Below are 26,601 nucleotides of genomic sequence, written 5' to 3' on the forward strand. Positions count from 1 at the left end.
CAGAAGGGACAGCAGAAGAAAAGTCTTCAACTCCTCTCCCAGTCACTGTCAAGAACCGTTTCGACTAAAAGTGCATTTCGTCGGGTGCATCGGGTTCACGGTATGGGCCGCACCACCCGCTAGCGGATGGCATTTCCTTGTAATTAAAACAATTTCGAACAATAGCCCAGATCTTTAACAGGTTTTCCAACGACTGCATTGCATTCGTTTGTTTCTCTTGCTTGCTTGCGTCCCGGTGCTCACCACTCCAGCCCTATTTAGTGCGCAACGTTCTTCCAGGAAGCAACGGGAGGCGTGCGCAGTTACGCTATGTTGATAAGTGATTTATTAACCACTTCTCAGTGATTCCCGGTCCGCGCATCTAATTATGCTAAAGCTAACAATCATTCACTCGTTCACCCATTCATCGGGTAATGTGTGGCACCAAACCGACCATCATCACGGTGGGGAAAAAGGTGGTCTTAATTGAATTAAGAAAAAAAAACATCTTACGTTTGAGAACTAAATTTCACATGAATATATAAATATTATACATATATGAGTTGATAAGAATCACATGAGATTAGAAATGTATTCTTTCTTGGAATTTGAATGTGTAAGTATCTAAAATTTGGAACATTAAAGATGATTTAGTGAAATAATATAATTTAATGTGAAAAATAAAATCAAATAAATCACAGATATTTTTGTCTTTCATTTTTGTAGGGTAAATCACTCCTATTTATTCTTCTTATAAATATTAATAAGATGATATTTCATTCTAAATTTGTTTACGTTACACTATTTGTTGATACTACTCTAAACTAGATCTTTGTGTCTTTATTGTGCTATCAAAGTTTTTTGATTCTTAGATTATTTGGTATTTTCCTGTTAGAAAGGATAAGAGATCCAATTGGAATCACACTAAACGCAGAATGAGTTAATGTAACAAATCAACTGATTTTCTCGATGAGGGCCATTAAAGTTAAAGAAACCTAAGAATGGCTGGGAAGGACCTCGTCAAGTTGTAGTGTCAAAAAAAAGAAGGAACGTCATTATTCAGGTAATCTGGTAATTTTTTCAATTGTTATTTTCTTATGGCACAACGTTATCCAAAAAAACTTATCTTATAACTTTTTCTATCACTGGAAATTTCCTGCATCAGTTCGACCTAATTCAAATCCAATTGTAAGCTAACAATAAATTATCTTTGGTTTAGTTAACGCCTTACAGATCTTTGTCAAAATAATGAAACATTTTGTCCACAACATTCCGCACTGTGTTACATGTTCGGGAGGACACAGTGAGCGCATCGGAAATCGAGTTGGTTTAAGCGGTTATGCGGTTAGTGGCGGTGCCCTTCGTTCCGATCTCAGTCTTCCACACTATCCAGAGGATGAACCAGATGCGATCCGATCCTTGGATATATTTACGAGTGTGTATGTTTGTGCGTTTATGTGTTTGTATACAAGTACTTTGATGCCACACGTTCACGGTGGTTACACCACACCTACCGATTCCACGAAATGCAAGCCCACCCTGAAGGGCTCACCGATTCGGTAGTGCATTCTTACCTTCGGGCCACTCTAATTGGGAAACGCCACTGCAAACGGGATGGGAAGGAAAGGAAAAATTCAAACAGACTCCCCCCGCCGTTTGATTGTAGAGATCTCCACAGGCAGATGGGTTTCGCTGCTTGACGCTCGCCTAAACAGACGGATTGGTCAATGGAACCGTTGGCATTGGCGTCAAACTAGATCGCTCAAACGATCAACTAACAAATTTCTAAGAATGGGAAAATGAGAAAGATAGACAAAGGCTGAGAAAATGGCTAATAAAACCGGAGTGCGTGAGGTTTACACTTTATACCATTACAGCCCGGTGCATGTTAATGATCGACATTCTTCGGACATAATGATTGGTATACATTTTTCTACCATACCGAATCGCTGCCATTGCAGATATGCTTGGGCGCGTAAAAATACAATTAAGAACGAAAATTGTTGATGTTGATGTGGGTTGCACAATGAGGAATAAGGATCCGTATCGCTTCTGCATTTCTTTTAACGATCGTAAGTGCAAATTTGGTAGCAATAATGGAGAAAATTAAACCAAACTTCATCAACTCCATTTAATTACCTTCAACGTAGAGCATCCACTGAATAGCGAAGGAGGTTAATGTAGTTGGGGAGAACAAAATCTAAACATGACTAGTATTTAAGTATTTCGATGACTCTACTTACGGGTCTACACTGTTCTAATTCATCCGTTTAAGGATCATATCGCTAACCACGATAAGACCCATCTGATAAGGAGATCCACAAAGCAGAGATGCTAATCGGCGAGCCTCCATACAGTGTCTTTGGACAAGGAAGCGTGTCTGCTCGAAACCCTGTGACTTATGTACCATTTCAAAGGCTCGCTCAACATCTCCCGGTTCACGGAAGCGACGATGAATCAATAAATTCAGCTCGGGGAACTCCTCGCAAGCGAACAGTACCGGAGCAGTGGCAAGACCGAGCTTCAGATCGACCGCTACCGGTTTACCCAGCACTTCCGAGCTGGAGACAAAGTCCAACAGATCATCGACGAGCTGGAAGGCGAGTCCAATATTACGTCCATATTGATAGCTTAGCTCTACCGTATGTTTGTCCACACCGGACAGTACACCCACGGCCTTCAAACAGTTCGCTATCAGGGAGGCCGTCTTCCTGTACGTTTTCGTGAAATAGTGTGCAAAACGGTCGTTTTCCGTGTCCGCCGAGTACAGTTGCATGAACTCGCCCTGTACCAAATCTGTTAAGGTTTGGCTGATTATCAGTGTTACTTCATCATGCTTTAGGCGGGCCAGTAGCATCGATGTGACGGCTATAATAAAGTCACCGACCAGTGCCAACTGTTTGTGATTCCACAACACGTTAACACTCGGTTTGCCTCGTCTAGCAAACGACTGGTCGATCACGTCATCGTGCACCAGGCTTGCGGTGTGAATCATCTCCGAAACCATTGCTATCTGTCGTTGAGCGTTGGATATGTTCTTATTTTCATTGCCGATATGGTAGTTCAGTGCCTTCGCCATCAGTATTGTAACCATCGGCCGGAATGCTTTACCCTGTCCGTCGAAGTAATATGTCGCCATTTTGTTGAGCTCTATATGGGTTGTCGCACGATTTAGTTCCTGCCGGATATCTTCGTAGATGTATTCCAGATCATCTTTCAGCAGTATGTATGGGTCAGTTTCGATTGACTTTGGGGTCTTGTTGGTATCTTCTTGATTGTGCATACAGCGATGAAGCATGGGGATGGATTTGTATTTTTCCTTCCTTTGGAATAGTGAGCCGATGACAGGCCTTCGATTGTAGCCAGTCGCTTTAGTCCTGGATGCGACCGTAGACCCGAACAACGTGTTTGAGAATCTGCATAGCATCATTAAGGTCCGTTTACCAACCAGCAACATAGTCATCAAAGATCCAACTGTAAATAGACAAAACGAATTGTAAAAATATCGTCGTAATGTTTGAAGAATTATATCAAGATACTAAGAAGACTGTTGTGCATTACTTTTGATTAAAGGAATTTCTGTTATAATATTTATTTTCGACAGAACAAACGACAGAAATTATCAAACAATCAAGTTCTAACTTGAAAGGGTAGAATTTAGAACAAATCGATCCAGATTCATTTGATTGTAACAAATAAAATAGGAAATAACGACTTAATGAGAAGCATAAAGAGAAGAACAAAACTTCTACTGATGTATCATAAATCACCATCAATAATAGAACTCGAAATGCAACCCAACACACTCAACCTGCTCACATGAATCAAAACATATCATTTGGAAAAAGCACATAAATCAAATTAGTGCAACGGAACCATGGGACAACCGACCGAGCGGTACCTCGCTGTGTCCCGTTCACTGTCCCAAACGACAAACAAAAAAAGACACATTTAACAACAACAACCCCCCGAGTTGCTTTGTCTATTTTGATGAATGGTTATTAAAATTCTAATTGACTTGTTTTCCATTTACAATTACATCACCGTACCATAAAACAAACACCGATTCCGGATGAAAACTAGTTTACACCAAAGCCGGCGGCCGATGGGAATCCAGCGCCCGCACCGGGGTGCGTTCGGGGCTTTAGGGAAATCGATCATTTCGTCATAAACTTATCATTACCAGCTCGATCAACCGTTGCATCCGTTCGTTCCCTTCAAAAACGCCACCAAATCCATTTATACACCGGTGTGGGCCGTGTGTCTTGGCGCGCGCCGTTCTCTCGTTTGTGGTGATCATAAATAAGAAATGGAACCAAAGATGCAGGAAGATGATGATGCCACGGACACAGTCGGTGGCAAAAATGAAGATATTCTCGACATAATATGCCTATCCTTGGTGGGGTTGGGGAGCGGGTGGGGATCGCACGGAGAAATGTAAAGAGAATTCGGAGGAAACGTCCAATAAACTAAAACAAGGCGAACCAACCAAACGGGTGGATCGGTGAAGTGGACCGGCCGCCCGCGAAGGTTGTGATTTGTGATCGCTGACGTTTATTCCACCAGCGGGCCCAAAACGAAGCAAACCCTGGGAGTTTCGTGTGTTTTTCTTCAACCTGCCCCTATGGTTCCCAAAATATCCGCTAATGGATGGCCTGGTAAGCAAAAATGCCACGGAAACGCCACGGTTCCTGTCGTCACTGCAACGCTGAAGCGCATGCAACTAGCTCTTGGGCCACCATTTCCGAACCCCCGAAGAGTGGGGATTAAGTTTTACCGAACTGCTTTAGCTGTGCCATTGGGTCAGTATGCTAATTTCGGCGTTATTATTATTTCCCCCTGCTTCTGCCCTGCTACACGTGCTTCCAACAGTAGAAAAGACGTCATCTTAAACCAGGTGGAATTAATTTGTACCGAATTCTCGGGTGAGTGTACTCGACATTTTTTTTTTCTTAGTTTGAGATATGGGCTAAGGTTTCTATCCCGAAGCCATCGGTGATTAGAAGAATAAGAAAAAAGGGTCAAAAATATACACAATGTCATTCCACTAATGTCTTACTTTGGGAGTTCCATGGGACACCCCTGAAAGAATCCTCCCACCGTAGCGTATGTCCTCCATTGCGGGAGGCTTGGGAATCGTTTTCAAAAACGACCAAACGAGCTTCTGTATTCTGGCGGAATGAATTGCAGACATTAAAATTGGTGACATTCCCCAAATCGCATTCTGACGATGAGCCATTTGGTGGTGGTCCACGGGTCCACTGTTGACCAGAATGATCAGAATGACAATTGAAATGGAGACGGCTGCCTGGTTTTTTTCTTCTCTGCCCTGCTCTCCCGACCCGAGAGTGTCCGTACGTTCCCAGACTTGATAATGAGGCACTCCGGTTTGGAACTGGAGGTGTTCTCCTATAGCGTCCACCGAATGCCGAGTGTGCGAAGTGCGGAATTGTTCGACAAGTACTGTTAGGTTTTTGGGGTAACTTAAAGCCTGATGTCGTACGAAGATTTGAATATTCATTACACCGTTTTGCCGATTCCGTGATGTCCGGTACGGCTCGAACACGGACACGCTCCCGCATCTTTGCAGTCCGAAGGCTCGTTGCGTGGCTCTTGCGCTCGATGGAAAAGGGTCTTATGTCATAAATACGCTCCACTAATGGGTGATCCACCCGGTGTGTGCATGAATGTTTGCATGTTTACAGAACCTTATTTATAGTGACCGGGGTAATAAACCTGTTACCTGTGCAAATAAATGAACGTTGGTAGTAATGCTGACGTTTGAATCGTGCTGCAAAATGGATGAAGAAAGATATTTATGTTGAAGTTTTAAAAGAAGCTCCACATCTGCGCTGCAGATAGACGAGAACTCCCCTTTTTTCATTAATCATACCGTTCCGTTCGTTCCGTTTTTTCGCCGTACCCAATCATGTCTAAATACAAATTTCTTCTGTCATGCGTGACAACCGTTCTGCATCTTCATCGACAGTAACGGTCGCCTGGTTTGGGTTCATGGTCATGGTGGAAACAATTTTTTTGTACCGCCAGCCCCAAAATAAGAGAACCTATTCTGTGCGCTAATTAATGCAAATCAAATCCCATTTAGTTCGGTGCTTTATCTTCACACACATTACACCTGTGATGTATAATGATGCGACCCGTGCGCGATAAGAGGTTAAGGAAAAATGGATTCCGCGATCCACTTCTGCGCTTCCGGATGGGTGAAATCACGATAATGATCGCGTGATGTACGATCGGTGGTATGATTTCTGAAAGTCCTGTCTGTCCTTTGCGCAATAGTAGCACAGCACCAGCACGCGATGAAATGCTCGATAGTGAAATGCAAACACAAACAGATCTGTTCTTTTATTTTCACATCGCTTGCTACGCATTGAAATCTTCCCGGCAAGGTTCGAAAAGATTGATGACTTTTAATTTGATCGCTATTCATCGCTCACCCGCCGCTCCATCTTATTCCCTTTTGTTTTGCTATTGCTTGGTGTTGAGAAGCATCAACAGCATCACCATTCATGTGCACAAAATGGCCATAAAATGAGGTCAAATTCTTTGCGAAACAAGGCACGATTCCCTTTTTTTGCGACTGTTAATAGACTCTTAACAGATGCGATTAGTTTGTTGCAAGATGCAAACCTAACCTCGTGTGTAACTAAAGATGCTCACAACGCGCTCTAGGGCCCGGCAGGGTAGTTGTGTTGGGTGAAGAAAACGACAAAGCTCTCACCGGCACCAATGACAGGCGGTTAACATGTTGACATGATACGCAGTCACTTCCTAGCTTACGCACCCGCAAAAGGGATCTTTGCGGTTTTGGAGGTTTATGCATCCTCCCGCCCAAAACATGGCGGGAACGAAGGCGGTTTTGTGTCATTTGATTCTTCGCCCTTCGACGTACCTCCACCTACACGTCCATCATCCATCACGCGCGACTGCAAATCAATGGTTGCACATAATTCAGCACATAAACAGTTAGGTCGGCCGAAGCCGACTGATTACTTTCCGCGTTCGCGTGGTAAAGCCACTCCATCGGGAACCGTATTTCCCACGCAACCGCACAAAACCGCAGAATGGATTTAATTATATTCTCGTTCGTCGTCTCCTATCGTACAGCGCCGTACAAGGGCGCAGTCGGTCGGAGCGAGTGCCAGATCGACTGACAAAGATTTGAAACCCAAACGTCTTCCTTTGGTTGTGTACTTTTGTTGGTGTTGTTTGTTTTTTTTTCCTTCTGTTTTTTTTGCATCCTTCCACCCACGAACCATACGGCCGCACATATACATCCCGGCGGTACCGGTGTGTATCTTTTTTTTCCCCAATCCCGTTACCCTCCTAGAAAGACACGCGGGAGAACGTGCAAAAATGGAACACGAATGACGAAACGATGGCCCCGAATTTCATCCATCCAAAACCACCAACTACTGTTGTTACCCTTCTGCTGTCTCTCGGTGTGCTGTGAAGATGTTGTCTTGTTTCTTTTTTTGTTGTTGCAAAAAAAAATCTACACCACAAAAAAATATATGTACAGAAGTACCACATTTAACCGTTCCACCGTACGGATACCGGGTTCGTCGTTTTCACTTTCGCGCAAGTTACTTGTTTTGCGAGCTTAAATTGATCTCGATCTTTTTGTGTTGTTTGCTGCTTGCCTGCTTCTTGGCTAGCGAACCATTTTCTATCTGCCTTTGGAAAATGATAACTATCACCAAAATAAAGGGTAATGAAGAAGAAAGGGTTTCTATCGTGGATTTTTTCTTCTTCCCGTCCGATCGTGGCGTGATTTAGAGAAGGAAGCACACCGATCGGTGATGATCGGGTTCACGCGCAAAAAAGGGCTCAAGCACCATTTATATTATTAGCCCGCACATACGAAGGGGCCTAACGTGTCGGGTACACGGTAATTGATGCCGCGTATACCCGAAGCAACTAGATCAGGCCCCATTTTTTTCTTCTAACAAGCCGCGCTGCGTTATGCCCTTTAGCTACTGAAACGGATGTCAAAACGTGCTGACTAGGGTGTGCTGTGATTAGCGCATCGGATTATCGCACTAGCGCACCCATTACGCCCTCGGAGCGCTTAAGCGTAGTTCAGGGGTGTAACATTTTGCCGGGCGTTTAAGTCTTTCTTTGGGGCTGGTATTGCAGGGTTTGCGAAACTATACTATTGGTGTTTGGTAGGGTTTGTTTAGTCATATAGTCTTTTAATTAACCAGGTAAACAATATACGAAAGAATAAGAAAGTAAAAGTAATAAAAGTACCTTTCCTTATTGTCAGTATCCTTTGTAAAGTTTAATACAAGTTTTACACAACATAAAGTCTTCTTCTTGTAAAACCCTTTCCTTTTCCCTTAAACCACAACCGAAGATCGTACCGAATCGCGATGGGATGCGAATGATTTGTGATCCGCGCATTCATCGTGTGGCCTTCGGTCCTGCTGCACGGTAATGTGCCGTTCTGGTTCATCCGCGAACGGGGTAATCTGCTTAGCTTCGAGTATCCCTACTACCGGAGCACACGGGTAGCGTTAAAAACTCTAAATCTTAGTCAGAGAAAAAAAACTTAACAGACGAAAAACAGAAACACAAACGCCCCAAAAGAACCAATACCAGGTCGGGAACGTTGGGAAACGCGCACACACGAAGTAGAACACATGTGGCACATTAGTAGTATTAGTTGGCAAACCTTTCCAGCAAGGGCAGGGAGGCGTACGCGAATCGTACTTCACTGTCTTTACAGTTATTTATGCGATGGCAAACATCGCATAATTAGTGGTTTGCCGGCACCCATTTCCCTGCATTCGAGTTGGCTTAATCATGATGGGATGAGAACTTGGGTGCTATTGGAAAAGGAAAAGAAGAGTTTCGCAGGGCTAGGGACCCATGTGAATTGGGCATGTTCTGCACTCTGCTTTGGTCACCTTATGAGTGTGTTCTAAACTTCATATTCATTGGGTTTTTTTTCGGAGAGGCCCACCCAAAGGGGTCGAAGGCCGATGCCGGACGGATGAGGTTTCGAAAATTGATATTTTTCCCTTTCCACCCCTTGTGCTACCGCTTTTCCTCTTCTTTGTCCTCTTTGCCGATCAATCGACCGATCGATTTGGTGGACAATTTCATCCGATGGGTCAATCGTCGTGCGGCGAAGAAAGATGATCTTGGCAATATAATAACAATCATCATTGCACCCGAACCGAATAGAGCTAGAGTGACGTTGGTAAAGACGTTCTTCTCACCGGTGTGATCGTCGCTACGGTTGCTTTGCCAAGCCAAATCGCAGGCGCCGGCACCCTTAGCAACATCACCCAGTCCACCTCCGTTGGCTGGTGTCGTTACCATGGGAACTGTTGCGCGGGGTTCGTTATTTGTTTTTCACGCAGCACTCCAGGTTTGCTTGGATGCGCGATGCTTTCAATTTGTACTGCTGCCGCTTACAGTTCCGTGCACGGTCCCAAAACTACAAACTAATCGGCGACGTCACGCGCTTCATCGCACCGGCACCGGACATTGATTTTGGCGTCGTCGTCTTCAATTCAGTTCCGGATCGGTTCTTCAGACCCCCGCTCAGCCAGGGGGGAAAGTGTCGAACAGAGGAAAGGAAACCGGGTGCCACGGGCAAATAACCTTCGCAACGAGAGACACGCGGTGGACGGCAAACTTCAATTACAAAACGAGCCGGTTACCACCCACCCAAACCCCCCCAAAAATGGGTGAACGTGTCGGCGAAGAAGAATCGTTCTCGGTGGCGGACACGAGCACTTCCGGTACGCTGGCCGGGCTGTCGGTATCAACGGCCGGCGGTAGCCGTACATGCCGAAAGGATGTAACCGTAAAATTCCATCTCATGAAAGCACAAGTGGTTGCCCATGCCTACCCACGCCATCACACGCTCGACGAGGTGAAGGAGCACATTGCGTGCAAATTTCAGGTGAAATCGAAATTCTTACTGCTGCGCCAGGCCGGCACGGAAGTGCCCGGTCACCGACGTCTGGAGGAGTTGTGCGTCAGCGAGTATAATGTGTGCGATCTGGAGCTGCTGCTGTCCGAGACCGCCCGGGAGGAGAATGTGCAGCTCAATCTGAAGCTCTACTATCGGTAGGTTTGGGGTCGGTGAGCCTGTTTTTTTTTGCTACTGTTGTTTGCTAGTTATGTGGCGAATCGTGAGAACACTCCCAACGTTCATTAGATGAGAGCAGTGCTTGCATTTCCATTTTAATTGGATGGAAAAGTGCATATTTTGGTTTAGAATAATTCAACCAAATTTACGTTTTTTTTTTACTTTCCTCCAGGGAAAAAGTGATGAGAAGACAGGGTAGTGTCATTCTGCAGCTAATTAGCTTGGAACTTGCTTTATGAATCCAACCGAAGGCACATTGAATTAAAACAGCCGTTAAATAGAAGAAATGTTAGCTTTTGTTTTTGAGGTTATATTGTGGATATACTAAAGAACTGGAGTTTTTAAGGCAGTGTATCTGCAGGTTATACATTTAACTATTGTAAGATGTTGGTGGTGCATGTGATAAATGGCGCCAGTCCACACGGCCGGACCGGGTTCAAATCCCATCCGGACCGTCCCCCCGTAGCAAGGATTGACTATCTGGCTACGTGGTAAAAATAAGTCTAGTAAGCCAGAAATGGCCGGCCTGACCTGTAAGGTCGTTAAAGCCAAGAAGAGAGAGAGAAGTATTAAAAATTTCTGGTAGAAATAAGTCTAATCAGCCATGTCCTCAAAGATAGTAGCTAAGTTTTGTGATGACATTACTAAATACTCAAGTATTAAACCTGTATATATAGCAGGAATAAGAGAAATACTCTTCATAAGCTAGTATAAAGGCAAAGAGTGAAGATAAGTGATCTCTTACTGAGTTCTTACTGTATTCTGATAAGCATTGATGTGTTTTTGTTCTTTCACAGCAATCTAACGCTTCCAGACATCATTACGGTTCGTATTCCAGGCGAGGATGGCAAACCAAGCAGAGATGTTGTAGTGGAAATAGAGAACCAAGTTATCACTAAACCCTTCGTCGGCGGTTACATAAACAAATTTAATAGTAAGCTCGGTGGCTTCTACATTTCTACCTCCACTGTCTCATTGTCGCAATGTCCGTTTTTCAGACATTGAATATCATCACGCCTTCACGCAGACGGGCCCTCCGGCAGATCGTTTAGCACGCGCAGGAACAAAGTTTAGCCGTGACACGCAGACCGTATGCGAACGGACCACCATCACCACGATACCACGCACCCAGGCAGTGCAGCACTCGGGATTGAATGTGGCCGACCGTAAAGTTCCGGATGGTCTGTGCCGGATGGCGCTACCGTACGAAACCGCCCAAGAGTACGAACGGCGCCAAGATCTCGGTGGCAAGGTGATACTGATACAGCGCAACTTCCGGCGTGTGCTGTGGCAACGGCTCATCAAAAAGAGTGCCGCCGAATGGAGGTAGGTAGCAATGGGATATTCCGTCCGGAGTGTGCTTGATCGATTAATTTCCTTTGACGCTCTTTTCGATCGCAAATTGCAAAGTGTGTGGTGCTTTGGAGGCATAATCGAAGCAATTAAATTTCACCCTCCATAACCAGGAGGTAGCTTTCTCCTTGTTTACCTGCGTTAAAGCTAAACTAAATCATTGCAAATTTGTCAAACGACGCGATTCCGCGTCTCGAAAAGCCCTTCTCAAACCCCGAGCATTAAGCAGGAAATGATTTGGGTGAACAATACTCAACGCGAAAACACTCTAACCAACGACGACAACGTCCCCACGGCGATTCGTTCTGCACCATCACGGTTCCGTACCTTTTTGGCGCAGCCTGGGCTAAACTGATGAAAAGTGTAGCGGAACGCCATTTGCCGAGTTTTAGGTGCGCACACGCCGACCGGTAAACAGTCGCGCAACAGAATCGCCAAACACCGCACCAAGGGGGGGGAGAAAGGTTTTTTTTTCGTTTCTACACCGCGTGCCATAAACTTATCTAGGCCACTGCGTGATAAAATCTAAATAGAGAAGTTCTTTCATTTTCGATTTGCGCCTGTGGGAGGACCTTGCGCCGGTCAATTTCACCACGTTCGTTAGTTCTTGGCCAGTGAGCAGGTGCCTTGGGTTGGGGAGATGTATTAGCCATTAAAAGGAGCGTCAGCTTTTAAGCTGCTTAGCGTACTCGATGTGCAATCAATCTCCATCCCGATACCGCTACTAACACCCATATACCTAATGTGTAGTAAGCATGCATCTTCCATCTTTATCCAGAAGCGACTAACTACTAGCATCAGATTTTATTGCAACAAAGGTGTAGATTTTAGCAACATTTTTGCACGCTGGTTAAAAGCACCGGACCCACCGCAACGATTTGCGATTTAATGTCCATTTTATGGTTCCTTATTAATTGAAACCGTCGGTCAGTTATGTTTCGATGTAAATAAAACCAAATTCCCACCCAGTGCAATGCTTCATCATGTCCCAGTTCGTCAGGCATCCGGTCACTAGCTCATCTTCATCTTCTGCCCCGTACGGATAATGATTCGCGTTTAAGTGTGCGCTCGCTCCGGTCAGATCGGATCATAGGAATGCGGCAGATGTCCCATTAAATTGAAAACTGAACAACTCATTAGAACGCTCCAACGATTCCGGCCTGAATAACGCGTGGCTCAAATAATTGCATTGAGTACCGCCCGGAGGGATGCGAACGCGTAGCCCGGAGTTACCCCACGTACTTGATATTGACTCAGCCTCCATCACACCGATTAATCGTACGATTTACTGGCCCCACGATCGTTAGTCGTTCGGGTACTACCCGTTGCGTTTCTCCCCAGTTCGATCGGTCACGATTAACGCCGGTGCTTCCACCGAGCTGCTCGTGGGCGGAACAAACCGATCGATGATTACTACTTTTGCTCGATCGGGAAAATTTATCGATCACTTCCTTAACAACGGCAACGTGCGATCGGGACACACCGTAGCTACAAATTAACAAGCTTATCAAAAGATTCCTGCACAGGCGTCCGAGGCGCACAACGACCATTTGCGGAAGGGCTCCTCCTCTCGACCATTTGAACGCGGCATTGCGCGTCCTGTCTTCAACCTCGTTTCATGGTCTAACCAGCACAGCCAGCTATTATTCCGCACTGTGTGGAATATTAATTCATTAGGAAGGATTTGTTATGGTAATGGATACTGTCGCACACAACAACCACGTGGTGGCGGTAGTGGTTGGCCCAGTGGATGAAAAACGCGAAAAGTGATGGTTTAGCAGTGGTGCATGGGGATACCATTTGTACATTTCTCAGCGGCTTTTCATAATAGGAATTAGGACATATTAATCACTGGCTTTCAGTTTGCTGGTTTTTGTGATCTTTTTAATCGCGATTTATCTCATGTGTTTATGAGGGGGTTGTTTCCCTACTGCCGTTTGACTTCATTCATTCAATTTAAGCCGAAGTGACTCGTTCGCGATAATGCCTGACACGTACCTAACTTTCTAGTACCGCAAACATTATCAAACAATAATCCTCTGCTTTACATTCTAAATTTCACCAGAGAATTGCAGAAGCTACAGCAGGAAATTGAAGCCGGTACGGAAAGCTCAAAATCTATCGCTCACAACAAAACGGTCGTCGCTCGAGCATACCCGAAAACGAACGAAGAGTTCGATGCACTGTTCGCCCAAATACACTGCTGGAAGGAGAACGAGCTGAAGCTGATAAGGGAAAAATATTCCGGCGCACCAAAGATAGCCGAGATGAACATTTTGCTCGACAAGGAAATTCAGCTACTAAATGGTGTCGAACGGCAGCGGCGTGCAATCCGCCGGGAACAGCTGGAGGAAGGAGTCGAACGGCAACTGGTCAAAATCAGTGAACCGAAGCGTTGGGTCGGTTACAACAGTAAGTACCGGGACTGTTTCGCACAAGTTCGCCGTCTTGTCCAACGTGCAAGATTGATAACCTAACCTGTATCTCGTAGACCGGATCATCGAGATGGAAACACCGCAAACGCAACGGGCCCGATTTCTTTTGCTGTACTACCGACGGCTGAAGATGGCTGCACCGCCGAGTGCCGGTGGCGATCCTCAAGAGCATGCGACGCTCCTGGACGAACTGTCGGATGTGATCGTGCAGGAGCATCATCCCGCAACGGCCGAGGTTTGTACTTTGTGCTTTGTGTAGCATTAAATCATAGAGTATTTCTTGCTTTTCTACGGTTTTGTTTCACTAATTTTACTCTTTCGCCCATCGATCACATCACGCAACGACGCAGCTGGAAAGTTTGCTGCAACGGGAGCGACGGCTTTTGCTGTCCCATTCGAAAATGGAAGATTTGTCAATTTTGCGAAAACGCCAGCTTACCTTGCTGGCCGACATTATACGCACCGATCCGGAAAAGGCACGCGAAAGTAAGGATGCCTTAAGCACATTAGATGGGTTTGGCTGGATAGCGTTTCCTCATCATTATCTTTCCGTTCTGTTCGATTACAGAGCCCGTCACTAAACTGTGCCGCAAATGCAAAAAACTTCGACCAACTCACGCATTCACCGTACACACGCGCCAACGTTCGGCGGACGTTTGCGGACAGTGCACTTCACTGCTAGGTTCTACAGTTGATATTGCCGTGTATCGTTCGATTCTGCGCGCTATTCGGCGCGACGAGCGAAAGCGTGGCTCGCTTGCATCTTACGCATTCATCATACAGGAGAATGATATCAAACACATCGTCGAAAACATCTGGCACGGTCATTCGGTCATCTCGAACGATACAGACCGTGCCGATCTGATGCTGCCGCGCTGGAACGTCGCCCAAGATTGGTCGCCGTGGAACTGTATCTGTCTCACGGGGCAGGAAACCCGAGCGCATCTGAAGCTGCAACGGTTGGACCACTTTTATCAGCCCAGCGTGATGAAGGAAATCCAAAGCAAGCATGCGCTGGCGCGGTCGGTGTTTGGTCAGCTGCGTGAAATCGACCAAGAGTTTACCGAATCCGGCGACTGGTGGCAGGTCGGACTGGACGAGAAGTTGGTATAAGAGCACGCGAACACGAACTTTTTAGTGTAATGTTTTATTCTTTCTTTTCTTAACGACATAACCGAGCCCACCGAGGAGGTCGGTCACTAGAGACGAGGCGTATGGTGGCCTCCGATGAGGGTGGCCGAACGTGCTACTGCTGTTTGGTGGTAACGATTGACTTGAACTTTTTCTGCAAATACTCCACACGTTTCAGAAGCTTATCACTGGTGCTGAACTCGTTGTACGGTATCGACAGTACGGTGTAGCCTTCCTGCTCCAGTAATCGCATGTTCAGTGCCTGCATTCCATTTAGTGAAACGTGCGGCCCCTGACACATGTCGTGATAGTCGTGCACTAGCAGCGCAATCCTATGAGAGCAAGAAACGGAACAAATTAAATGAGGGTTGGAATATATTTTTTAAAACTATTGGAATGATGAAGTATGTACCTCGTGCCTTGTTCGTGTTCCTTGTCAACGGGTAGGGGTAAACATTTTTGATCCAAAACACATTCCGCATCTATCAATTGGGAAAATAAACAAATCAAATAAATCATTTTGCTTAGCATACTAGTAAGTCATTATACAACACTTACCAATAGTGAATCCCATGGTCGTTGTTTGACTAATTTTGACCATGCTCTCCGAAGGTATTAAACTCTTCAGCGCATCCAACATGCCCGTAACCAGAACACGCTTATCCTTCGACGGTTCGAACGGGACAAATAGTTCTGCCCTGTGCGAAGCTAGCAGTGATTCTTTTGCACCGGGGACGTGTTTGGAAATGGCGGCCAAATTAAGTAATTTCATTTTCATCGAAGGTTGCAGATTACCGCGTCTCGCTTCCTGCAGCTTGTGGAAAAAGTCTGCATTCAGCACGGACGATAATTGATCACCAGTCACACAGTTCAGCACTGTTAGCGACCACACCGTGTTCAACCAATCGGCCGGTCGGATATAGTCGTTCTCGGACACATTTGCGATCAGCTTCGTCTTTATCGTGTCCATACTGATCGGCTCATAGTTAAGGGTAGCCAACGAGAGCAATAGCGACCCGAGCTGCGTTGGTTTGCACAGTTCGTGGTGCGATGTGATCCAGCTGCACAGATTATCCAACACTGTACCATCGCGATATCGCAGCATTCCCAGGCTCGTTAGAACCGAAACGATCGGTGCCATTTTGTCCGTGTTCGTTGTGAGCTCTCGGTCCAAGTCGGAACATATGCGACCGGTCAGGACGACGTCTCGATAGTTTAAGCATGCCATCGCGTACAGCAGATCGCCACATTCCTTCAGATTTAGCTGTGCCGGATTGCTGGCAATGTTGAAGGACAGCGAACGAAGCAGCGGAATGCTTCGCTTTTTCTTCATCGATAGCGAGGACATGACTTTTATCATTTGAGGTAGCGTGAGACCGGCAATAAGTTTAGCAGCTTCATCGTTGGCCGTTATACCAAGCACGGTTTGCAGATCATCACCCTGCAGTTCGATCATCTTGGAAGAAGCGGCGCGGTTGCTGCCATTCACGCGCTGCCCACCGGTTCGTCCTAGTAGGCTGCACAGTTCCACGAAACGTGAATCACTTTCAAAGTCCGATAAGTTTACCTTCTTTATTGAACTCCATTCGGCCAAAATAGAAACTATCTGCAATCGAAGAGCACAATTATTAGCGCCGTTAGTGGTGAACTCAAATCCTACGGAACTCACTTTCAACGCCTGTTTCCGATTCATTTTTGTTATATCGGCCACTGCTAGTAGGTCTGCAACTGTGTTTGCCTTTAAGATCATCTCATCGACCTGAATATCTTGTTTTATGTCGCCGGATGTTCCTTTGGCAGTAGTGTTTTCTTTGACGGGCTCATCACTGCGCAAGGAAGCAAAAGCGGCAGCGACTATGGGATCTAAAATGATGCAGAATCGCACATTACACGCAATGCCTTCATACTACACTAAAAGCATGTTTTCGCATACTTTTTAACCCTCCTGCCGTACCACTGACACCGGCTGTGTTGCGGGTGAGGTTTGGTTGCACTTTGTTACGATCGCCATTACCATCCGGGGCAATTATTTTGGCCGTGGCTGCACTCGTCGGTGTACTGTAGTATCGAGCATTTAAACAGTACCCGAAACTTCGACTGATACGTCGTAGTGTAATCATATCTGTTATTTGGAAAAAAGTGTTAAAAACACATTTCACAACCGGGTTTACATTTTATGTAATATGTATGTTTATCCGCAAACAATACGAGCTGATCGTTGGACTTAATTTCTAATGCAAACGCACTGCGTGGAAGAACATGTTAGTTGCCTGGTGCTCCCTCAATAGTGTATGAGCTTATACTTACTACTTATTCTAATCTTGCACCAAGAAATAAGTTAAAAAACACTCTAAATCTAAACTTAACCGGATGATATCTGATGATATCGAATGACCCAAAACATGTCAAATTTCAATGCATGCGCGTTTGACAGAAAGCAGGCCAAGAGAAATCTCCCCGCCAGACTGCAGTTGGACAAATTGCAATAATTTTCGATGATGCAAGTGTTCAAGGATTATTGATCAAAATATCAATAGTAGATGGGTGACCAATACGCAGAATATTACTTGTATTATGTAGCAGGAAATAATTTGAATAGTGCATTTTCCACAAATATGATTGAAAAACAACGTTCGAAAATGAAATCTGGAAAACTACCCCTATTCAAGTGATCGATGTCCATGTGTAAACCACAGCATCTGTCACACTTGCTGCCAAAACTGCACACCACCACTCAGAACAACAAATCCAACACAAACGCCCACACATGCATCTGGCTCTAGGTTTTTTATTGTACCGAGAGTGTTGCCCACTGCCAGTGTTCCAAAGATTCGTTTTGTTTCGTCTTTAATTTTCACTTTCAATTCGCTTTCATGTTGCTCCGTTCGTAAGTTGTCCCCATTCCAGGAGAGGCTGTAGTATTGTTTCCGTCGGTACCAGTTTCGTAGTGCTGATTCCGTAGCCCCCCGAAGACCTGTTACGTTTCGATCTGTTCGGTTCGGTTTCGGTTTGGTGTGTGATAAGTGCTGCAAATAACCTCAGACAGGACTGTATATTTTTGTTTGGACAGTAAGCAACACCGGGCAAACAATTGCCAATAGTCAGTCAACCGATAGGATTGTGTACCGATTCAAGTGGATAGCTTGCGGGAGCAGGATAGGAACCGACCATCCTATCTGCGCGGTCTCCATCGATTGTGCCCCTCGATTGTTTCGTTTGGGGTAGAAAGCAAAGAAGACAAACTTACAGAACCCAGCGCGATGAGCTTCTTGTTGTAAGTACTCAACCGTATCGTCCCCGCGAACGGGAATGCAGACCGTGTGGAAGAGTCTATGATTACCGGGGAGGGAAAAAGGGGCCAAAAATAAAACCACCCAACCCATTCTCTAATTGGTTGTTTTCTTGTGTTCCGCAGTCGCTCGAGCAAAACATTCAAACCAAAGAAAAACATTCCGGAAGGTACGCATCAGTATGACCTTATGAAACATGCGGCCGCGACGCTCGGCTCTGGCAATCTTCGTAATGCGGTACAGCTTCCCGATGGAGAAGATCTGAACGAATGGGTTGCAGTAAACAGTAAGTGAACCTTCCACCTTCTTCTTTTGTTGGTCAATGTATGTTGGTCAACATATGCAAACGGCGACTGAACACGTTTTACCGAATGTCACGTTCATCAGTTCCATTGATAAGTCGGTGGACGACGTCGAACGTTGAAGTTGTCTTGTTATTACCCGTCGTACCCTCTTGACTTGAGTCCCAAACTATGTTTGTCTATTTTTAGCGGTAGATTTCTTCAATCAAATCAACATGCTGTACGGTACAATCACGGAGTTTTGCACCGAGGACACATGTAGCATTATGTCGGCCGGCCCCAAATATGAGTACCACTGGGCGGACGGACAGACGGTAAAGAAACCGATCAAATGCAGTGCACCCAAGTACATCGACTACCTGATGACGTGGGTGCAAGACCAGCTGGATGATGAAACGCTCTTCCCGTCCAAGATCGGCGTACCGTTTCCGAAGAATTTCATCAACATCGCTAAAACGATCCTGAAGCGACTGTTTCGTGTGTACGCGCACATCTACCACCAGCACTTTTCGGAGGTGGTTCGATTGAGCGAGGAAGCGCATCTGAACACGTCCTTCAAGCACTTTATCTACTTCGTGCAAGAGTTTAATCTCATCGATCGTCGGGAGCTGGCACCGTTACAGGATCTTATTGATAAGCTCATTACAAAGGACGGACGATAAGTGTATTCGGTGCTTACCCGTGCATACGGTACCACGACTCATCCTGCCAGCGATGGCCACAAGACAACTTACCTCCACACTATCCTATCTCAGCATCCTCCCCTTCCCTTGATAATCGTTCCTCATTTACCACTCACTAAGCTAATTTATTTCTTTTACCACTATGATGTTCTCGAATGTGTTGTTTTTAAATTAAAGTACGATTTTAACGTTAAGCTTTGCACCGTTGCTTCTACCAGTGCGATTTCGGTTTTGCTAGTACGGAGCGTAGACGGTGCAGAAAAGGGTGAGCTTAGCCGATTCGGTGCAGTGTGCTACAGTGGCATTTTATAAAAATGGCCAGGCAACTGTATCTACCGGATCGAAACGGATCGGATAGTTTGCATCCGTTTGCATTTTGTATATATCGTTGATAAATACCTCCTGTGTTTTGTTTTGTTTATTTTTTTGTGCTTTTCGGTTCTCTCTTTCTCTCAGTTGTTTGCACACCAGTTCGGAAGCAGTTCAATGCAACTACAGTTGGGAGCAAATTATGTATGTTTCTTTAAGGAAGCTACAATTAGAGACCAGTATACGCCCATTCGATCAAATCACGTGTGTATGCGAATGACGAAATTGAAAGTTAATTTAACGAACGACAGCTTCGGGGAGAACCGAGATGGAAGTGGATAAGTGTATGAAAACCCTTCCCCACTAAAATGCAATCTAAACCTACCGGAATGAATGGCAAACCAGGATCTGGTTTGTACGACTGTACGAGTGAAGCACACAGACACAAACCTTCCCTTCAGTCCGTTTGTAATGTGTGGCTAATTTTGTGGAAATATTGTAACCCCGGAACAAAGAACGACGAAATAACCGATTACGATCGGTATGGTAAAGGGAAGCATCGGAATGTGAACGATAAAACGATGGATAAATATGCTAAAAGCAGCGCCAACAATTGACTGATAACAAATGGTGGAAACAAAAGGCACACAGGGCAGCAATGGAACGATAGGCTTACAAACAAAACCCAATTTGATGATAATAAGAGTAATAATATACAATCGTACCCAGCAAAACAATACCGGGGGGCCCGCAAAGCACGGTGCGTGAGTCGAAAAAACCTTTCCTGCCAGGAAGGTGCCGCAAGTGTAAAGATAGCTTAATGGAGCATTTTTAGATTTCAAAATTAAGCTTTTTAGCGGTGCCGAAAGCAAATGCCGGGGTTGGACTGGGTTAGCTGAACATTGCAGCATGATGTGAACGCATTATTAAAGTACGATAACTGTAGATTTCTTTTAATTGCCGTGTTTTGTTTCCATCGTGCGATAATCGATTGGAGGAGGAAGAAGCGAAAGAAATGTCCGGTTATGTTGTGCGTGTGTGTGTGTGTGTGTGTGTGTAGGTACGTGATCATGACCCTGGTCAATGGATACGGTTCGCTATCGATGATGGTTGGTGCGATTGCTTTGTGCTTGCAGACAGATGTGATAATAGCAATAGCATACGGTTCCATCTACCTATTACAACGATGTGTGCTGATAGCGAATTTGTGGATTATCATCTATTGCGAACGTTCGGCAATCAATCCAAAGGCTTACATTCACAGTTTTGTAAATGAGTTTACAGAAAACGTATGATTAACCCTATATTTTAAATGTCAATATCGACAGAACTAAAACTAATATTTACGTAAGTGCCACACGGTAAGCCCTAAGTTATGTTAAAGTGACCAAAATCTATATTATCTCTTCAGCTCATAAGTGGAACACATTCTCTTCCATTTTAGTGTAAAACCTTACGTTGTCCTGAACCGTTTGCTTCCAGTGTTCTGCAAGCTCGTAGTAACTTTTCCCATTACCGCCCAGTTCGAGGGGCAATGTAACCGAACGATCCAGCGACGAACCCTTGCGCGAGATGGAAACCCGCTCTCTCATCTTTGGACTCATAAAACTTCTGTGAAAATGAAAAAAAACGCTTGAGTGAACTTGCAGGAAAGGAAAGGTTGCAAACAAAATGTTCTACAAACATACCTAAACACATTCAGCACGATATTCACATGCACAGGTACGTTAACGAACTCGAGCAGCTTCGGTTTGCAGGGATAGTTCTCCCAGCTTTCGACGGATCTGGCAGTACAAAGCACAAAAGTAAACATTATCGCTCTGATTCACTTATCGTCCGGTTCGGTACGTCCGGATTACGTAAAGCATATTTCACATCTTTCTACCCAACACTGCTCGCTACTCACTTCTTGATCATGGACGGAGTTAGTTGCAGTGCGTGCCCAAGCGTGACGCCCTGCATATCGAAGATGGCTACCACACCGTGTATGGAAACCGTTTCGTCGAGGTACATCAGTAGATCCAGTATCATCTTATCCACCTTGAACACATCGTCCTGCTTGTGTTTGCTGGGATCGTGCGCCGACGTGCGGACAATCACAACCTGTCGGTTAAGCGAATCCTTCTCGTGCAGCGGCAAAAACACTCCAATGTCTAGCAGTTCCTGTATTTCCGATCGAAATGGATCGCGATCCTTAAACCATTCCGTTAACTTTTCTCTGTTCTTGAGAAATCTGCAATAATAAAATAAACGTCCTTTTGTATCTCGTATGTGCATCCACCCCTAGCACCAGAAGGTTGCGGCACGTTGCAGCGTGATATTTACGTCATTAGCTTCCGCTTTGTTTTATCGATGTCATACTTGGTCGTACGCAGAAAGTACAAAATCAATCTCGATTCCTCTGGGATCTCGAGTTCGGGCCGTTCGTCTAGCAGCCATTGTTTCACTGTTTCAATACTGGTGGCCCGAAGTTCGTCCGTTTCCTCTACACCATTACCAACGAACACGGTTTCCCCGATTGTGGTGCGTTGTTCCGACTTCATGCTGGTGGCCCACTTTGAACGGTTCACTGCATCGAAAGGGCACTGATCACTCGTCCAACAAACGCGGGGAAAGATTCACACTGTGCGGCGTCCTCGGTCGACGGGCGAGTTCGTTCTAATCTGAAACGCTTCGTCTAGAAGCGGGCACCGAACGATCTAGGTGTATCGTAATGGTTTGATAACGGGCCGGCGATAACGACAACTGGAAATGGGAAGTGTTACAACAAACCGCAATTAATTATGACAGTAAATCGCAACTGCTGCTGCTGGTACACACATCAACTACAGAGTGTTATTTCACTACACCACAAAGAGTTCATTGTTATCTCACTCCACTTGTTCTTGCTTTGCACGTGTGCCAACCGTTACCGGGGCAAATGGGCATTTCAATCTTTGATTCAGTGCTGAACAATACGCATGCTACTACGATTTCATCACAGTAGCATGGTCTTTTTTTCTACTACGCAAGTTCCACAGTACAAATTCGGCTCGTCAGCTGTTTGACGTTTGTTTACGATATTTTCCCAAGAATGAGTATGCGTGTTCGGTTGTGTGTGTGTGCGTTTCAAAACAATCTCCTGCTCTATGGTACTAAACAAACAGCGGGATTTTTTTATTACACCTTTGGAATAGGTTTTTAAAATTTATCTCGACTAATCGCAACAAGGGCATTGCTGCTTGTACAAAAAATATTTCTTCATTCAAATCCCGCTTCGTGTGTGCAATGCCCAGTGCATTGAAGCTGTTTTAGTGCTGTTTAAAAGCATCGTTTGGTTTAATTGTTCTTGGGGGTTGTTTCTAAAGTTGCTTGCGCTTGATGGGTAGCTTGACTGTCAAGAATAAGGGTTGTTTGGTGTTGCCAGGAACAAACTACTACATGCCCAGCTGATAGGGACAAAACAAACGAGGAAAAAAACGGTAACAGCAACTCAGACTCGGTGATTCATCGTTTTGGTGTTTAATTCAGCGCAGTGCAAACGAATGGCCTGCACAATTTGTACAAAATCGTTTGGATTTTTCAACAAAGAGGTATGGAATAGTCTGCCACGAGCTGCACAGTGATTTATAACTTTGTATCCATTGTTTTCCAACTATTGTAGCATGGATGTCCCGTGTGCAAATTTTCGTTCTGTTCGGGATGTCTCAAATACAAGCTGGTGCGTGATGGGAAGAGGCTAAATGTTTGTTTACGCTGCTCAAAACTTGCACTTGCGAATGAACCTCCGAAAGTGGAAGTAACACCACACAGAGGACACGTGCCAACGAGTTCTAAAACAAATGAGAATCGAATTCCGAGTCCTATCGTGCCACCGGAAGAGCTGATAGATGATGAGCTAATCCGTAGCAAGCTGAATGCGCTGAAGGCAAACGACGAAGAGGACCGGAATGCAACCAACACGGAAACTCCCACAGTAACAGGGGATAATGCGGACATAGAAAGACGTCTGGCAGCTCTCAAGGGCGTTGAGCACAAGGACTATAAAGATGCATCCCAACGGTTTATGGCACCCGACCATCGTACCGAGGAACAGAAGGTACTGGATTTGCTTGGACAGTTTGTGGAGGAAACGAAACTAATCAACGTTATGGAGGACAAGCGTACCGAACAGGATGAAGAAATTGCAAAACGCTTGAATGCACTGAAAGAATTCCCCGGTGGGCAGATGGAATCGGGAAGTGGAAATTCCCGGCCATCCGTTCTACCGGACAGCGATTCGGATGAGGGTTTAACGGATGAAGAGCTAGCACGGAAGTTAGCCAAAAGATACGCTGAAGAGGGGAAACTGGAGGCGAAACTATCCTTGGAAAACGAATTGGAAGAGGAACCATCAGTTCCTTCCAATAGCGAAGAGGAACTGCCTTGGTGTACCATCTGTAACGAGGATGCAACGATAAGGTGCCGCGGATGTGATAATGATCTGTACTGTAAAGCGTGCTACAAAGAATTTCACTATGATGAAGACCCACGGGAACATCCAACCGTTCCATTTAAAGGTGGTGGAAAAGGCACCAAAAACGTTTGATGTTGTAAAAATCAGAACACTGCATCCTTATTGCGCGAGACTTCACAGCTTACAAAAATTGTTGATAACTATTACACATACTTACTGTATCTTTTCGAACCACAATAACTAGCAAACGCTGCTATATAGTCTTCTGCTTAGGATAGCTTTATTCCGATACAAGCGGTGCGAAGACTCAAAGTTACAAGGTAAGAGGAAAAAGAAAATTTGTTGAATGAAAAAATAATAGAAAATATATCTTCCGCTAATAGTAGTGTTGAGGGCCATTTACTTCATGGTGGACTCCAATGCAACGTTTGCTGAACGCTTTCTAATCTATTATGCCTGTCAATGTAATTATTAATGCCACACCTAAAATATCTTATTTCGATTATGTATATGCGGATCTGGCGCGCTGCTCATACTTCGGCCACTGATTCTCGATTTTTGTTTTTCTTCTTTTTCTTCTTGCCTTCACCGTTCGATACGTCCATCTGGTTGCTGCTAGTGTCGAGCATGATCGATCCGTTCGCATCGTCCCCGTTCGTATCGTTCAGTTTCGATTTCTTCCGCTTCTTTGCGGAATTTCCTCCCGCCGTTCCGTTCATTTCGGTCCCGTTTCCATTCGTGTCCTCTAGCTTGCGTTTGTTCTTTTTCTTGCCTCCATCACCCGATACTTGCTGACCGAGCTCCGACATCGCTTCCTTCATGACATCCAAATTCTTGCGTGGTACTTCACCCTGCTCGTAGAATCTCAATCGCTCCTCAACCTGCCCCTTCAGTGCCTCTCCAAACACGTTGGAGGGTGTTTCGGTGAAGCAATCGATACGGCAAGCAATTGTACACTTGTTGGCCAGGAACCGGGAAATGCGCCCCTTGTTTTTAGCGTTCGCTCTGCCAATGAACGAAGAATTAAACAGCAATCCATACTTCGGCGTGTTACTTTTCGTTTTCAATGCACGGAAGAGAGCCTTTTCCGCGCCAAGAATTTGTACCGTCGATGCGGGGAATTTGGCCAGATTCGTAAGGCTGCCAGCCTTCGAGATTAAGCGGGCGCCAACCTGATCGCCGATCAGGGCCTGCAGATTCGGGGCGACACAGTTCATCTTCGATTGCAGGTAGCCAGACAGTTGCTGACGGTAATCGGACAGTTTGATAACCCGCTTGGCAAACATTTCGATATTGATTAGATCGACCATGGAGATGTCCATGCCCATCGACATTCGCGCAGCACTTACGACGGCTTCTGCCTTTTCTGAGTCCATCAAAATTTCCTCCAAACCGGGCAAACTTTCATCTGTAAGTGTTTTACGATCTTTGACAAAGAATGCCACTTTCGCAAACAAGTAGTTATCCGGTACGATCTTGGACAGCTCCGGGAAGTGGTACGAATACCACTCGCGAATACGCATCGAGAACGTATTCACATCCTTGTCTAGTTGATCGAGCAGTGCGATCGATTGAATGATCATGTTATCCGAACGATGAACATTAAACTTCACCTTGCAACGCGAATAGCTGTGACCCAGCCCAAGCTGTGCCACTGCAGCCGACTTATCGGTGAAACCCTTCACCATGCTGCCAAAGTGATGCCGGATGCCGCGCAATATTTCCGGCACTGCACCAATGTGTGAACACTGCACATTCAGCGCTTCGGCAATCGCTGCACCCAGCTTCGCATCCCCTACACCAAGCGTTACCGGCTTCTTTTTCGCGGACTTTGGTAGCGAGGTGTCCAGAAAGCTGGACAAATCGTCCGGCAGCAGTCCCTCGGAGATGGCATTGACATTGTTCAAGGCAGCGACGGCCGTTTTGAACGGATGGAAACCGACTAGCTTGATGATTGCATTGAAACGTGCCAAATCCAGGATCGATGCTTCCACCTGCGGCAACAGCATGCCGATCTCTTCGAACTCCTTCACGCTAAACAGCCCGTATCCGGCGGCGTGCTCGTACAACACAAACAAAGCCTACGGTTGGAATAACAAGAGTCAAACGACGGAAATTTAAGAATGACAAACCAGTGGGAAACCTACCATTTTAGCGTCAATTCACAATCAGTTTGAACAAAACGAACAATAACTTTCTTGTTTAATCGTCCAAAATTACAGATTCCATACCACCTAGCTTCACGCGTGTGGTGGTCTCAAAAGAAAACAGCACGCGATGGCTCTTTTGACAGCAACCGGAAGTTTAGCTTCGGGGCCTGCTGACGGATGACAGTTAATTAACTGTGGGAATCGATATTCTTTGGGAAGCAATATTTTAAAATAATCGTTTTCTAATATGATATTTTAGGTGGCTGTGTATAAAAGCTTTGAATGAAAAATGTTTTACATAAAAATGTCAGCTGAAAAATGATAAAAAAGCTAAAAATTCCGAATGCTACGGATTTAATTGAGTTCACAAATTAGCAGAGAATTGACACGTAGTAGAACGCTCCC

General features: G+C 45.3%; 7 protein-coding genes across 10 annotated transcripts; 3 read left to right on the forward strand and 4 right to left on the reverse strand.

Annotated features, from left to right (window-relative positions):
* Positions 1-587: 587 nt before the first annotated feature.
* LOC125765233 (all trans-polyprenyl-diphosphate synthase PDSS1-like) lies at positions 588-17,435 on the reverse strand. Of its 2 annotated transcripts, XM_049430150.1 has the most exons (3): positions 17,335-17,435; positions 2,223-3,453; positions 588-1,764 (listed from the first exon to the last, which is right to left on the reverse strand). In XM_049430150.1, the coding sequence occupies exon 2, from the start codon at positions 3,440-3,442 to the stop codon at positions 2,237-2,239; it is 1,206 nt and encodes a 401-aa protein (XP_049286107.1). In that variant the 5' UTR covers positions 3,443-3,453; positions 17,335-17,435; the 3' UTR covers positions 588-1,764; positions 2,223-2,236. The 2 variants fall into 2 exon arrangements, with proteins under 2 accessions (XP_049286107.1, XP_049286106.1); XM_049430149.1 differs by having other exon boundaries at positions 588-3,453.
* LOC125765230 (IQ and ubiquitin-like domain-containing protein) lies at positions 9,402-15,009 on the forward strand. The gene is made up of 7 exons (XM_049430144.1): positions 9,402-10,086; positions 10,906-11,042; positions 11,107-11,434; positions 13,527-13,873; positions 13,953-14,131; positions 14,247-14,382; positions 14,465-15,009. Exons 1-7 carry the CDS (start codon positions 9,698-9,700, stop codon positions 15,007-15,009), a joined length of 2,061 nt encoding a protein of 686 aa, XP_049286101.1. The 5' UTR covers positions 9,402-9,697.
* Positions 15,025-17,448, reverse strand: LOC125765231 (FAST kinase domain-containing protein 3, mitochondrial). 2 transcript variants are annotated; one of them, XM_049430145.1, is made up of 6 exons: positions 17,335-17,448; positions 16,961-17,149; positions 16,697-16,890; positions 15,586-16,633; positions 15,440-15,509; positions 15,025-15,359 (listed from the first exon to the last, which is right to left on the reverse strand). In XM_049430145.1, the coding sequence occupies exons 2-6, from the start codon at positions 17,145-17,147 to the stop codon at positions 15,143-15,145; spliced, it is 1,716 nt and encodes a 571-aa protein (XP_049286102.1). In that variant the 5' UTR covers positions 17,148-17,149; positions 17,335-17,448; the 3' UTR covers positions 15,025-15,142. The 2 variants fall into 2 exon arrangements, with proteins under 2 accessions (XP_049286102.1, XP_049286103.1); XM_049430146.1 differs by lacking the exon at positions 17,335-17,448 and adding an exon at positions 17,274-17,297.
* Positions 17,449-17,762: 314 nt separating this feature from the next.
* Positions 17,763-20,568, forward strand: LOC125765236 (MOB kinase activator-like 1). The gene is made up of 3 exons (XM_049430154.1): positions 17,763-18,301; positions 18,443-18,603; positions 18,809-20,568. Exons 1-3 carry the CDS (start codon positions 18,288-18,290, stop codon positions 19,279-19,281), a joined length of 648 nt encoding a protein of 215 aa, XP_049286111.1. The 5' UTR covers positions 17,763-18,287; the 3' UTR covers positions 19,282-20,568.
* A 333-nt stretch (positions 20,569-20,901) lies between these two features.
* LOC125765235 (retinol-binding protein pinta) lies at positions 20,902-22,643 on the reverse strand. 2 transcript variants are annotated; one of them, XM_049430153.1, is made up of 5 exons: positions 22,524-22,643; positions 21,937-22,356; positions 21,518-21,844; positions 21,300-21,395; positions 20,902-21,222 (listed from the first exon to the last, which is right to left on the reverse strand). In XM_049430153.1, exons 2-5 carry the CDS (start codon positions 22,152-22,154, stop codon positions 21,024-21,026), a joined length of 840 nt encoding a protein of 279 aa, XP_049286110.1. In that variant the 5' UTR covers positions 22,155-22,356; positions 22,524-22,643; the 3' UTR covers positions 20,902-21,023. The 2 variants fall into 2 exon arrangements, with proteins under 2 accessions (XP_049286110.1, XP_049286109.1); XM_049430152.1 differs by having other exon boundaries at positions 22,432-22,628.
* A 48-nt stretch (positions 22,644-22,691) lies between these two features.
* Positions 22,692-24,496, forward strand: LOC125765234 (abscission/NoCut checkpoint regulator). Its single transcript, XM_049430151.1, has 2 exons — positions 22,692-23,183; positions 23,255-24,496. Exons 1-2 carry the CDS (start codon positions 23,136-23,138, stop codon positions 24,176-24,178), a joined length of 972 nt encoding a protein of 323 aa, XP_049286108.1. The 5' UTR covers positions 22,692-23,135; the 3' UTR covers positions 24,179-24,496.
* LOC125765232 (nucleolar protein 56) lies at positions 24,305-26,346 on the reverse strand. The gene is made up of 2 exons (XM_049430148.1): positions 26,194-26,346; positions 24,305-26,127 (listed from the first exon to the last, which is right to left on the reverse strand). Exons 1-2 carry the CDS (start codon positions 26,194-26,196, stop codon positions 24,577-24,579), a joined length of 1,554 nt encoding a protein of 517 aa, XP_049286105.1. The 5' UTR covers positions 26,197-26,346; the 3' UTR covers positions 24,305-24,576.
* Positions 26,347-26,601: the final 255 nt, after the last annotated feature.

The sequence above is a fragment of the Anopheles funestus genome, chromosome 2RL, assembly GCF_943734845.2.
Source record: "Anopheles funestus chromosome 2RL, idAnoFuneDA-416_04, whole genome shotgun sequence".
NCBI lineage: Eukaryota > Metazoa > Arthropoda > Insecta > Diptera > Culicidae > Anopheles > Anopheles funestus.